General features: G+C 38.0%; 1 protein-coding gene across 3 annotated transcripts in view; it reads left to right on the plus strand.

Annotated features, from left to right (window-relative positions):
• The window catches only part of LOC105221817 (neuropeptides capa receptor), a 157,258-nt gene that overhangs the window by 133,946 nt on the left and 9,923 nt on the right, over positions 1 to 13,389 (plus strand). For all 3 annotated transcript variants that reach the window (XM_049459235.1, XM_049459234.1, XM_049459236.1), the window contains exons 7-9: positions 278 to 422; positions 4,132 to 4,318; positions 13,032 to 13,142. In XM_049459235.1, coding sequence (XP_049315192.1) covers positions 278 to 422; positions 4,132 to 4,318; positions 13,032 to 13,142 — 443 coding nt within the window. The remainder of the gene's footprint in view (positions 1 to 277; positions 423 to 4,131; positions 4,319 to 13,031; positions 13,143 to 13,389) is intronic.

Raw genomic sequence — 13,389 nt, forward strand, 5'->3', positions numbered from 1 at the left:
TTCGAAAATTTTTTTAATTTTTAGGCTACTTTCCAAATTTCATGTTTTGCTTCAGCGAACTAATCCGAAACGTGTTAAATTAAAATGTCGATACTTTTCTTTCATAACCTTAAATTTTCTGGGACGAGATAAGACCATATTTTGTTTTTGTATGCATGTGAACGCAATAAATTGGCAGCAATAACAATATACACATACATATATGTATGTATATATAAATAAAAGCATGTGTAGTCCTTTAACAATATTGTCCTTTGTTCTCCACTGTCTCTTGCAGCCGCCGTTGTAGTGACCTTTTTCATTTGCTGGCTGCCATTCCACATGCAGCGCTTATGGTTCCTCTATGCCAAAGAACAAAACAATTTCCAAGAGATAAACGAGTGGATGTTCTCCATCGCCGGTTTCACGTACTATGTGTCGTGGTAAGTACTCCGATAAATTTACAAATTTTCAAATATTTTATTTTTTAATAACTTATTTATTCTTATTTATGTCCACATGCACATATATATTACATATATAATATCTGTATATACATATATAATTTATATCTATATGTATATGGTACGTTATGGTTTCGCATGGATGTTTACTCTACATTTTAAGTTTTTCATCTCTGCTGAGTGGCTGTGTTTGTAAATAGTTTTGTCATGTTTGCTCTGATAAAACTGTTTAAGTCTCTTTATCTGCAAAGAGTAACAATGTACTGCAGTAACAATTAGGAAGCAGATGAAAACAAAACTGTGTAAATAAGTTGTGGTAAATATTAGAGAAGCTTAATTGTGCAAACTCATTTCTTCATCAGTTGGGACCCAGACAGCTATTTATCACGAACACATTTGCAAACAGATGCTAATGGTTTAGTTTGTACGAAGATTAAAGAGTTACTGATAATACCGGCAAAGAGTGATAAATGCCTAGGGCAGACGCAGCTGTTTGGTTGTCGTAAATCATAAGACACCTGTATGTACCTAATATCAATTTAGAAAACGGCAAAAGTAGTTAAATGCTTTTAATCTTCATATAATAGTATAAAAAATATAATATATAAAATATAGTATACAATAATATTATAGTTGGCAGACAACTAAAGGAATTTACTATGTATAATAAATTTGGATGTGCGAAGAAAAGTGTTTTCGTGCTTTGTTGGATGACCTAGTAGATTTGGTATACAGAGAGACATTATTTTAGGAGTAAAGGAGGAAAAAGTATAAGAGGACACATGATTTTAGGAAAAGGGAAGGAGAACTTTAGAGTAAAACTTGATATTAGAAACTGTTAATAAATGCACACGGGATGGCAGCATTTAATTTTAACCCAATGACTGCTTGTAATATTTGTCGAAGTCATAAAAACTTATAGTGGCCGAATATATCACGACGATAAGAAAGTCGTTAAAAAATCATGTAGGGACACCTGAGCGTCTGTTTGTCATAAGTATATATGTACATACTTATCAGACCTTTAAATTTATAAGACTCAAATGTGACAAAAGACATGATCTATGGCGCTTTCCGCCAACTCTTAGTTTAGTACATAGGTAAATAAATCTGAATATCGACGACTTGTGGGCATAGTATAGTAATGGTTGGATCTAATCTGCACTGTGCATCATGCCCCGACCGACAAAGCTAGACCTAAGAGCAATGTATGTGGGCGGGCCAAACTTCCGATAAAGAAAATGAAAAAATAATGTCTGCTTTTAAGTTAAGTAAAATGAGGCCTATAACGCGTTCATCCACTCAAACGCGAAGCTACACTAATAGCAACATCGAACAGCTCTGCGATTAGATATTAGGAGCTCGGCTATCATTATACCGAGGCATTGCTTCAATTTTATGTATTGTGTAGTCGAAAAAGTCTTTTCGTATTTCTAATCAAACTTCAACTTATTTTTTTTATATTTAAAATGAAATTTAATAAATCAAATATATAGCATTTTGGTCGACCACTTTTCGCCATTTTTCCGCTAGAGATATTATTCCACCAGTGTTAAATTTTCATGATTTCTCGGCGAAAAACTGCGACAAATAATTTTCAAAGGCTTCTCTTGAAGACAACTTTACTCTATTAAGGGAGTTCTGAATTGATCGAAAGAAACAGTAGTTCGATGGTGCAAGGTCAGAGCTATATGCTGAATGCATCAAAATTTCCCAGCCAAGCTCTCCAAGTCAGTTTGCCCAGTCATTAAAAATGTGTGTGGTCTACTGTTTACCTAATGAAAGACGAAGCCCTTTCTGTCGATCATTTATGACCGTTTTTTTTGATGGCTTGCTTAAATCTCATCAGTTGTTGACAGTAAAATGTAGAATCAATCGTTTGGCCAACCTGCAGCAGCTCTAAGTGGATGATTCCTTTCCAATTCCACCAAACACTCAGCATAAACTTTCGGGGCGTCAATCCTGGCTTTGCCGCCGTTTGTTGAGCTTCACCATGCTTGAACCATGTTCTTTTTCGCACATTATTGTCGTATTTGATATATTTTTCGTCTCCTTTTACCATACACTTAAGAAATGGTTCGATTTCATTTCGTTTCAGCAAAGAATCGCAGATGTTAATTAAGTCCATTAAATTCTTCACAGACACTTCATGTGGTACCCAAACATCGAGCTACTTTTTGTAGCAAGCATTTTTTAAATGGTTCAAAACCATTTGATGATGAATGTTAAGTACCTTAGCGGTGTCATGACTGCTTATGTGACGGTCTTGGTCAATCTTTTTCATAATTTCATCGACATTTTCAGTGATAGGTCGAGAGGTCGAGGGTCATCTTTCACATTGAAATATCCAGAATGGAAGCGAGTGAACCATTGTTGTGCTGCATGAACTGATTCATCATGGCATTCTTCCCTTCTTTATACAAAAATACGATTTTCTTCCTTATTTTCACTCATTTTTGAACATCTGTAACTTTTTTCAACTCACCAGAATTTTTTTTTATTGGTTAAATAAAGCTTAAAATCTCACCTTTTTAACACTATGATACATAGTATCTCACAATGGTAGCACTGGAGATATGCCACTGCAACGACATCTATTAACAAAATACGAAAAGACCTTTTCGACTACCCAATATTTGCTTTCAGTAAATAGTTTTGTTCTGATCGAATTTTCCTTAACCAGAAGGCTAGAATAAATGATGATATTTTATTAACGTAAATATATGTTTTATCTTAAGATCAACCTAAACAAAATCTCTGATCTCTATATTCACTTTAAGCCCTGTTTCGCTTTTAAGGCAAACTTCATAACTTAAGGGGCGCTTCACCGAATCTATGATACTCTTCATATAGTATGTAGGGTCAATATTTATTTTCAAAACCTTGAAGTTGATCGTTCAGTTTACTACATAAATGCTTTGTGGTCCGATCTGAACAATGTGTTCGGAACCTGAAGCGGTTCATTGAACACTGATTCACGCTAAATTTCGTGTAGATACCTTGCCAAAATAAAGGTTTCCATATAGGGACTGGAGTTTCATTGTTCAGTTAGTATGCTATTGTAGTACGGTATCACCAAATCAAATGAAGAGCTCATTATAGAAAAACTGCATGTGTAAAAGATCAGCTAAATTCCTAAAAAAATGAGAGTCTTTCTATTTGTTACACACTTCGTGGCAAACTTAATATACCCTCTTGAAGTATACCTGAGCATAAACCAGGCTCTCGCATTTTTTTGTGAACACGTCATTTTCACTCCAGGAAGCTGCTCATTTGCCGGAGCCGTCAATATCGGACCACCATAGCATATAGTTGTACGATCGGAATCAAGTGCTTGTATGGAAAACTTTTGCTTTTGACGAAACATCTTCAAGAAATTTGACATGGTTTATTGTCTAAGGTAATGGTACAGCCTCAGAACATTTTGCAGAAATCGCATCACCATAGCATACAACGGCCATACAAACTAACCGATCAAAATAAATTTGTTGTAAGTAACGGTTTGTATTTGTGTATATATTTTATATAACTTCCGTGGATCCGAAACTACCGTTTTTTCTCGTTTTTAATATGCATGTTCAAGCAAATTAATGAACACTTAAACATTTCTTCTTCTCTTTTCTTCTTCTCTTTTCTTCTGCTCTTCTACTCTTATTAAATACAAAAAATATCAAATCGACGAATACAGCACCATCAACCCGATTTTATATAACGTGATGTCGCACCGGTACCGGGTTGCCTTCAAGGATATACTGTGGGGCAAGCGGCGGAGCGTGTACTACAACAATGGCTTTGCTAGAGATCAGTCCAGCTTTCGAGAGACGATCGCTTCCAGTTTGGGTGGCAATAACAGCACATACGATCGCGTACATTCGGTAAGTGAAGTCCATAAAAACAACTATTAAACTAATAGATTAAATAACATCTTTCCTAGTAACTCGATATATTTAAAGTCAAATATGTGTGCCAAACTCTAGCACTTGCTTGGCTTCAGCTAAGTCTAAGCAATTAAATGCAAATGATTCGTGCAACAGCAACATAAACAAGTGCAAACTGCAAGCTCTTAATTAGCTAATAATTTCCCAAGCGGCTTAACTCTTACTCTTCTTAGCAGCTCAGTAATATTTTAATAATAAAGCCACCGACGCAGCAGTAAGTTAGGTATTATGTGGTTATATGGATATATGTAAACGTGAGTAAAAGTGAGAGCAGCTAAGCCAACTAGACGAAAATTTAATTGTATCAAGTAGCTCGTGTATATAACGTATATGGTTCGTTAGCGTTGGTAATCATATTTTGCAGGTTATGTTAACGAGCTGTACGACTGTGGCAACAGCGGTGATTTTAATATGCACAATTATTTCATTCACCTTGCTCACACCGAAACCCATCAGTATATTCAACTTCAAGTAGTTAGTTATGTCTGTTAATGTGTTTCGAAATGAGAGTATCGTACGTGGGCTGCTGTAAATATTTCTGGCCTAATAATGAAAATAGGCATATTTATCAACCCACACGGTCGATTGCTGTTTTGTTTCGAGCTCATACGCATTGATCCATGATTCGTCACCTGTGACGATCATACAAACGTCTTTTGAAGCATTGCGATCGTATTTTTTTAGCATTTCTTTACACCAATCCACACAAGCCTTTTTTTGAGCGATTGTCAAATTGTGCGGGATCCAACGAGAACAAACCTTTTTTACGGCCAGGTGTTCATGCAATATCGATTGTATGCTGGTGGGAGAAATGCCATTATCAGTTCACGTACGGCATCGATGTTTTCTGGCACAACGGCTGTTTTTGGACGACCTTCACGGAATTCGTCTTTGAGCGAGCGTCGGCCACGATTGAATTCGTTGTACCAGTTTTTCGCAGTGCTATAGGATGGTGCTTCATAGCCATACAAAGATTTTAGTTCATCGATGCACTCTTGTCGTGATAATCCACGTCGAAAGTTGTGAAAAATGATCGCACGAAAATGTTCACGAGTTAATTCCATTTTTTGGCCGAGATGAATTTTTTAATTCCCTGTAAATAAAACAATTCACGATTAAATGACAAAACGTTCTGAGTGATGTTATGCTAAAAAATGTCAAACTTTCCAATGGAAATGTCAGATTGCACCTGGCAACACTTAGTGTTGCTTACGCCAGAGATATACGAGTATATAGCAGCCTATGTATTGTCCCATGAAATAATTGCTATTGTTTTTATTTAAAATCACTATTCTATAACGTTTACAGACAGAACCGAAAACATTCGACGACTTTAAATAGTTAGAAGGTTATCTATTATTTGAAAAAGAAAAAATAAATGATAATCTAATAAAGATATCACACTGGTTTTTGACGACGTTAGATATTGCAACAGGTTGCCACCTGTTTTACATTTTGTGGTCCCCGGCCTTACAGCTAGGTGGCGCCTAGTAATAACTCAATATGATTTTTAGTCAGACCAAACATTTAAAAAGCGAGTGTATAAGTTTGGCAGCTGTCGGATCAGGAAAATCAACCATCAACGATTGGTTAATTTCAGACGGTGAACGCAGTGGACGTCCAAAAAAGGTTGTTACCGAGAAAAACATCAAAAAAGTCTACAAAATAAATTTTTGATGATCTTAAAGGGAAGTTGTTCGAGATATTAACTAAGCGTGTACATGAAATCTCTTCTTCTTCTTTACTGGCGTAGACACCGCTTACGCGATTATAGCCGAGTCAACAACAGCGCGCCAGTCGCTAGGTTGACCTAGCCAGCGCAGCCGCTGTTTTTTGATTCGCTGAACTTTGTCAATGTCGTCGTATATCTCATACAGCTCATTGTTCCGTCGAATGAAATATTCGCCGTTGCCAATGCGCAGAGAACCATAAATCTTCCGTGGAACGTTTTTCTCGAAAACTCGTAACGCCGACTCATCAGATGTTGTCATCGACCAAGCATCTGCACCATATATCAGGACGGGAATTATGAGAGACTTATAGAGTTTGGTTTTTGTTTGTCGAGAGAGGACTTTGCTTCTCAATTGCCTACTCAGTCCGAAGTAGCACCTGTTGGCAAGAGTAATCCTGCGTTGGATTTCCAGGCTGACATTGTTGGTGGTGTTTACGCTGGTTCCAAGATAGACGAAATTATCTACAACTTCAAAGTTATGACTGTCAACAGTGACGTGAGTGCCAAGTCGCGAGTGCGACGACTGTTTGTTTGATGACAGGAGATATTTCGTCTTGCCCTCGTTCACTGCCAGACCCATTCATTTTGCTTCCTTGTCCAGCCTGGAGAAAGCAGAACGGCGCGGGTGTTGGGGCCAATGATATCAATGCGATCGGCGTTCGCCAGTAGCTGTACACTCATATAGAAAATTGTACCTTCTCCATTCAGATCTGCAGCTCGAATTAGCTTTTCTAGCAGTAGATTGACAAAGTCGCACGATAGCATTTGTCTGAAATCTCGTTTGGTATCGAACGGCTCAGAGAGGTCCTTCCCGATCCTGACGCAGCTTTTGGTATTTCTCAACTTCAGTTTACACAGGCGTACTAGTTTTGCTGGGATACCAAATTCAGACATCGGGGCATAAAGGCAGCTCCTTTTCGTGCTATCGTGCAGCTTTGAAATCGACGAATAGGTGGTGAGTGTCGATTTTCCTTTCACGGGTCTTTTCCAAGATTTGGCGCATGGTGAATATCTGGTCGGTTGTTGATTTACCAGGTCTGAAGCCACACTGATAAGGTCCAATCAGTTTGTTGACGGTGGGCTTTAATCTTTCACACAATACGCTCGATAGAACCTTATATGCGATGTTGAGGAGGCTAATCCCACGGTAGTTGGCGCAGATTGTAGGGTCTCCTTTTTATGGATTGGGCATAGCACACTTAAATTCCAGTCGTTGGGCATGATTTCGTCCGACCATATTTTACAAAGAAGCTGATGCATGCTCCTTATCAGTTCTTCGCCGCCGTGTTTGAATAGCTCGGCCGGCAATCCGTCGGCCCCTGCGCTTTGCTGTTTTTCCGGCGGGCAATTGCTATTCGAACTTCTTCATGATCGGGCAATGGAACGTCTGCTCCATCGTCATCGATTGGAGTATCGGGTTCGTCTTCTCCCGGTGTTGTGCTATCACTGCCATTCAGCAGGCTTGAGAAGTGTTCCCTCCATAATTTAAGTATGCTCTGGGCATCGGTGGCTAGATCACCTTTGGGGATTCTACAAGAGTATGCTCCGGTCTTGAAACCTTCTGTTAGTCGCCGCATTTTTTCGTAGAATTTTCGAGCATTACCCCTGTCGGCCAGCTTGTCAAGCTCTTCGTACTCACGCATTTCGGCCTCTTTCTTCTTCTGTCTGCAAATGCGTCTCGCTTCCCTCTTCAACTCTCGGTATCTATCCCATCCCGCCCGTGTTGTGGTCGATCGTAACGTTGGCCACAGTTCCCTTATACCGAGTTGTTGACGAGTGCTCTTAGAGAGCAGGAGTGCAAGCCGAGTGGGAAATCTTTCGGCTGTCTGTTATGATTGCAGCTTCTCGACGTCGAACCTTCCGTGTGTTTGTTGACGTGCATTTTTTGCTGCACAGAGGCGGGTGCGAATCTTAGCTGCAAAAGACAGTGGTCCGAGTCAATGTTAGAAACTCGGAGTGTAAGCACGTCTAAAACACTAGAGACGTATTTTCCATCTATCACAACATGATCGATCTGGTTGGTGACTTTTCGATTCGGACACAGCCCGGTAGCTTGATGTATCTTCTTATGCTGGAATCTAGTACTACAGATAACCATATTTCGGGCAGTGCTCTCCAAGCACTCATAAAAAGCATCTTTGGTCACATCGTCCTTCTCTTCCGTCGGGGCGTGGGCGCAAATCAGCGATATGTTGAAGAACCTCGCTTTGATGCGGATTGTGGCTAAACGTTCATTCTCCGGAGTGAATGATAGTACTCGGCGACGGAGTCTCTCTCCCACCACGAATCCCACACCGAATTCGCGCTGCTTTATATGGTCACTGTATTAAATGTCACAAGGACTTACTCGTTGCAGACCTTGTCCCGTCCATCACAGTACTTGGACGGCGAGGATGTCAGCTGGCAGCGGCACCTTCCCAATTAAGGGATCGGACATTCAAGATGCATGCCCTCAGAAGAATCGTTTCTGGCCACTCCCAAGTGAATGGCGATCAGAGAACTTTCCTTACTTGCGTGAACTTCTACACATGACTCCATCCTCCTACATGAAATCATTCTCGAATATTTGGGTATGAAAAGGCCATGTGCGAAGTGGGAGCCGCGTGAGACCACTTTTAACCAAACACAAAGAGAAATTGACGATTCGGTGGAGTGTTTGGAGATGTTCGAGCGTAATAAACACGAATTTTTGTGCCGATATATGGCAATGGAGGAAACATGACTCTATCATTTTACTCCAGAGTCCAATTAACAGTCAGTGGACTGCACAAGATGAACCCGCTTCAAAACGTGGAAAAGCGCAACAATCAGCTAGCAAGGTTCAGGTACCTTAAGGTACCAATCAGAGATATTTGCAGAGTACAGTAAAGCATGCTGGGGTAATATAATGGTGTGAGGATGCTTTTCTGGTCAAGGAATAGGACCTATTTACAAAATAGAAGGAGACATGTATAGGTTCCAATATAAAAATATAGCGCAAGCCCAAATGTTACCCCACACTATTCAAAAAAATGCCGCCTAATTGGCAGTTTCAACATAACAATGACCCCAAACACACGTTTAAAATTGTGAATGTTTGCTTTTGGAAAAAAAGTTATGTTATAAGATGGTCCGTTCCGTCTCCTGACATAAACCCGATTAAAAATTTATGGGAAACTATCAACAGGCAGATTAACAGGGAAGAGTTCCACGGTAATAAAAAAAAGCTTTTTCATGCCTTGAAACGAGCCTGAAATGGAATAAGTGACACACATAGTTATTAGTGATTTAATTTCATATATTTAACTCGTTGGCAGGGTAACTCCTTACGAGATCATCTACGTGTTTTAGTTAAAACCTTAACTTAGAAGAAGGACGAAAGGAAAAAACTGAAAATTGAATTTTTAGCTGACGTTTTTACAAAAAAAAAATTCTATGCAAATTTCGCGATTTATTTTTTCAATAGTTGTAATCGAAAAAAAATCGTTCGTCCAAGGTTTTAAGAATCGTATCTCAAAGACCTGTGTAAAATTTCGTTAATCTCGGTTTAGTAGTTCTCGAGCGCACAAGTTCTCAAGGCTATATTTTCGAAACTATTACTCGAATCAACTTGAAAATTTAGGAAAATATTTTAGAGCTCTTGTAAAATTCGATTTTTTAAAACCCGTAAGCCCCTTAATATAGAATAATTGATTATTCTTTTGCCGAAAAAAATATTCTTCTAATGTACAACGTTTGACGGAATATGTATGAGACTCTAGTTAGTCCAATGTCTGACAATGTATTTATATATAACCTTCTTTGAAACTCAGTTAATTTCACGTGATACAGCCGTTATGTGAACAAAACTAATATACTATGTCGCAACATGTTGCAAGAGTATAAAAAATGTTTCGCGTTTGTTCACTTAACCTAAATTTAATAAAACGTGTAAAGTTTCCTTTAACCTCGCTTGATTACTTTTTAATTTTTTCTACAAATTTCTGAACATATGTACATATGTTTATATGTATATATAAATACATGTTATATATGCGAAACATTTCTCCCTAAACCTTTCACTTGAAACTCGTAGCAATGAGACTAAAAAGTTTGTAAAACTGTACAAATTGTGAATACCTATATTCATACACCGATTGAAGTAATGTTTGTTGTTGTTTGTTTGTATCTAAGCACAACACGAGCTCTTTGAATTCTCAACCCTTATCAATTTTATTTTTGTTTCTAAAAGTTTTTAAAACGGCGCGCCCATAATGCCTTTCCAACTAAACACGAAGTTTTCAGCACTGCGCGAAGTAAAATGAAGCGTTGTTTTGAGCGTTTGAAAAGAATAAAAAAGAATTTTAACTTGTGGCGATTTTTTTTAATAGACGCTTCTCACAACGGGATTTTTTTCTAATTTTTAATTTGTACCACAAACTGAGGTCTGTTTAATACTGATGCAAAAGGTTTAAAACCAGGTGGTCAATGATCGCGATTTTCACAAGAAATTTTATTCAGCGATGAAGCGAAATTGGTTGAAAGAGTTTTTCGCATTTTGAGTGATTATAATCCACAAGCCCACGCTTGTCTAATAATCCCAAGACACTTAAAGCCTTGGGAGAGAATAATAACAAAAACAACATTTTTTTGGATGCTCAAGGGCACTGACAAGACGTTTCTTGCAAATTGAATACTTGCTAAAATAGAAAAATCAGGGAAGATAGCGATGGTAGTTACTTTGTCAGGACTTTCTGCAACTCTTTTAAAGGATGGAAAAACTGTTCATTCATCTTTTAAACTTCCGGAACAACAATCAATATGTTCCATCTGCAAAAATGGATCTCTTGGTTAACTATTGCAAAACGCCTCAATGATTATGTGGAATGAAAGCACCGTGAGCCATAAAGCACATATAGAGGCGGTGGAACATTAAAAGACCTTAGAAACTCCGTTGCTCTTATGAGCGGGATAACTTTTTCATTTGGATATTTCAGACAGACTCTTCCCGTGATACCTCTGTTAATCGATTGAAACTATGAAATTACGGACGAATATGAGAGCTCATCTTCATACAATCTCTGATGGTGATTTCACACAGCAACTGATTAATGGGGAAGGAACTTTTCCCTCTCTCCGGGCCAAATAGTTCATAGTTTAGATATCTTAATAGATGCAGCATATCCTGACGTCGAGAATTTGCTCGAAAAAGAACTTCATTGGTTGTGTTCTAGGGCAATAGTGTCAACCAGGAATGATAGTGATAAATGATCTAATCATTCAAAAAGTTCCGGCCAAATAAAAAAATTCAAATCGATAGACACCATGACTAATATCGAAGACGCAGTCTATTATCCCCAGAAGTTTTTATATTCATTAAGCCCTTTTGGCCTGCCACCACATAAATTTGCTTTAAATTGGAATTCCAGTTTAGCTTTCAAGTCCTTCAAGCATGTGCAACCAGACGAGGCTGCTTATTAAGGAATTGAAGGACAATTTAATGGTAGTAACCATTATCGACGGCCCAGTAGCTAGTCAACTAGCTCATATACCGAGGATTCCGACGATTCCAAGTGATCAGCCAATCCCCTTTAAACGGCTACAATTTCCGGTATATACATCTTTCGGTCTAATTATAAACAAGTCCCAAGGCCAGACTTTCGAATTAGTAGGGATTGAACTACGAATAGAATGTTTTACTCATGGCCAACTGTATGTTGGTCTATCGCAGGCCGGATGTCCTGAAAACCTATTTATATTGCTGCCATTAAATAAATTAATATCAAATATCATTTACAGCGAAGCTCTGTTTCAAGAAATTAGAGAAAGGAAACTATATAGTAAAGACCTTTTTACAAAAAACAAAGAAAATAAAAATTATACAAAAAAATATAATTTCATGTTCGAATTTCTTTCATTTAACTAATTTTTAATGACCTCAAATTGTACAAAATTATAACTTTTGAAATGATTGTTTAATACCCGTGTGAAGCCGGGGTGGGCTGCTAGTTTTTTATAATAAAATTAAGTTCTTAGTCATTACATTAAAACATCTCGATATTCATACATATATTCGGCGAACTGGGCGAATTAAATCCACAGAGGTCGTACGAACCTAACATATTTAGCTTCCATATAACTATTAATCCAAAATAACGTCGCAAACATGAAGCAAAATAAAGAGAAAATACGGCATATTTTACAGTACTACTACGATAAAGGCAAAAATGCATCTCAAGCCGCCAATAAAATTTGTGCAGTTTATGGACCCGATACAGTTTCCATTTCCACCGCACAACGATGGTTTCAACGTTTTCGTTCTGGTGTAGAGGTGGTCGAAGATGCGCCACGCTCCGGAAGGCCTGTCGTCGAAAATTGCGATAAAATCGCTGAATTGGTCGAAAGAGACCGGCATAGTAGTCATCAAACCGTTATAAACCATTTGAAGAAGCTTGGAGTCACTAAGAAGCTCGATGTATGGGTGCCACACGAATTGATTCAATAAAAATACCGCAAGACTTTTTTGACAACCAATATATTGAGCTCGCGTCTGTTAGGATACATATTCTAGACAATTCCTCTCCACGGCAATCCCTTATCAAAGAACTGGGTTTTGCGGAATAATACTAAGCTCTTCTAGTGTCTAAATGTTAAATCTACCCGATGTAATCAACTGTCAAAGCTGGGTTGGTGATTTATGGTGTCAATTTCCATTGATAAGAAAGCTGTACATCATATTCATCATCTCTAATTTTACAAAATGTAATTTATATGATACCATTGCTTAGCTTAAAGCAAATTTTGGCCATTTGTCTTATTCTAAAAACAAAAATTTTAAACTTTAAAGGCCTTTTATTTCATTTAAGCTTAACAAATCTATTAGTAATAAGAAGATTAACATCCGATTCTTACTTTTATTTCTTAATAATCATAATTTTCTACCATTCTTCTGCATTTTAGGTAAGAGTGCGTTCAATGCGGCATACCAATAACTATAGAGACCGCAACTCTATCAAGACAAAAAATGTACTATGGACAAAGGATATAGACTACACCGTGCCGCTTAAAAAGGTAAGGCCACAAATACAATTTAAAAACAAAGATTACACATAAACTTCCGTTGCATCGAAGCTATAATGTCCTACACTGATGGCGCAACTATATACATACATAACTTAATCTGGACCGTAACTGGCCTAAGGACTCATCAGAAAACGTCTAATTTTATTGCGCTATAAGATTCGCCGTTGCCAATGCGCAAAGAATCATAAATCTTTCGCAGAACCTTCCTCCCGAAAACTCGTAAGGCCGTTTCATC

Source organism: Bactrocera dorsalis, chromosome 5 (assembly GCF_023373825.1).
Source record: "Bactrocera dorsalis isolate Fly_Bdor chromosome 5, ASM2337382v1, whole genome shotgun sequence".
Lineage (NCBI taxonomy): Eukaryota > Metazoa > Arthropoda > Insecta > Diptera > Tephritidae > Bactrocera > Bactrocera dorsalis.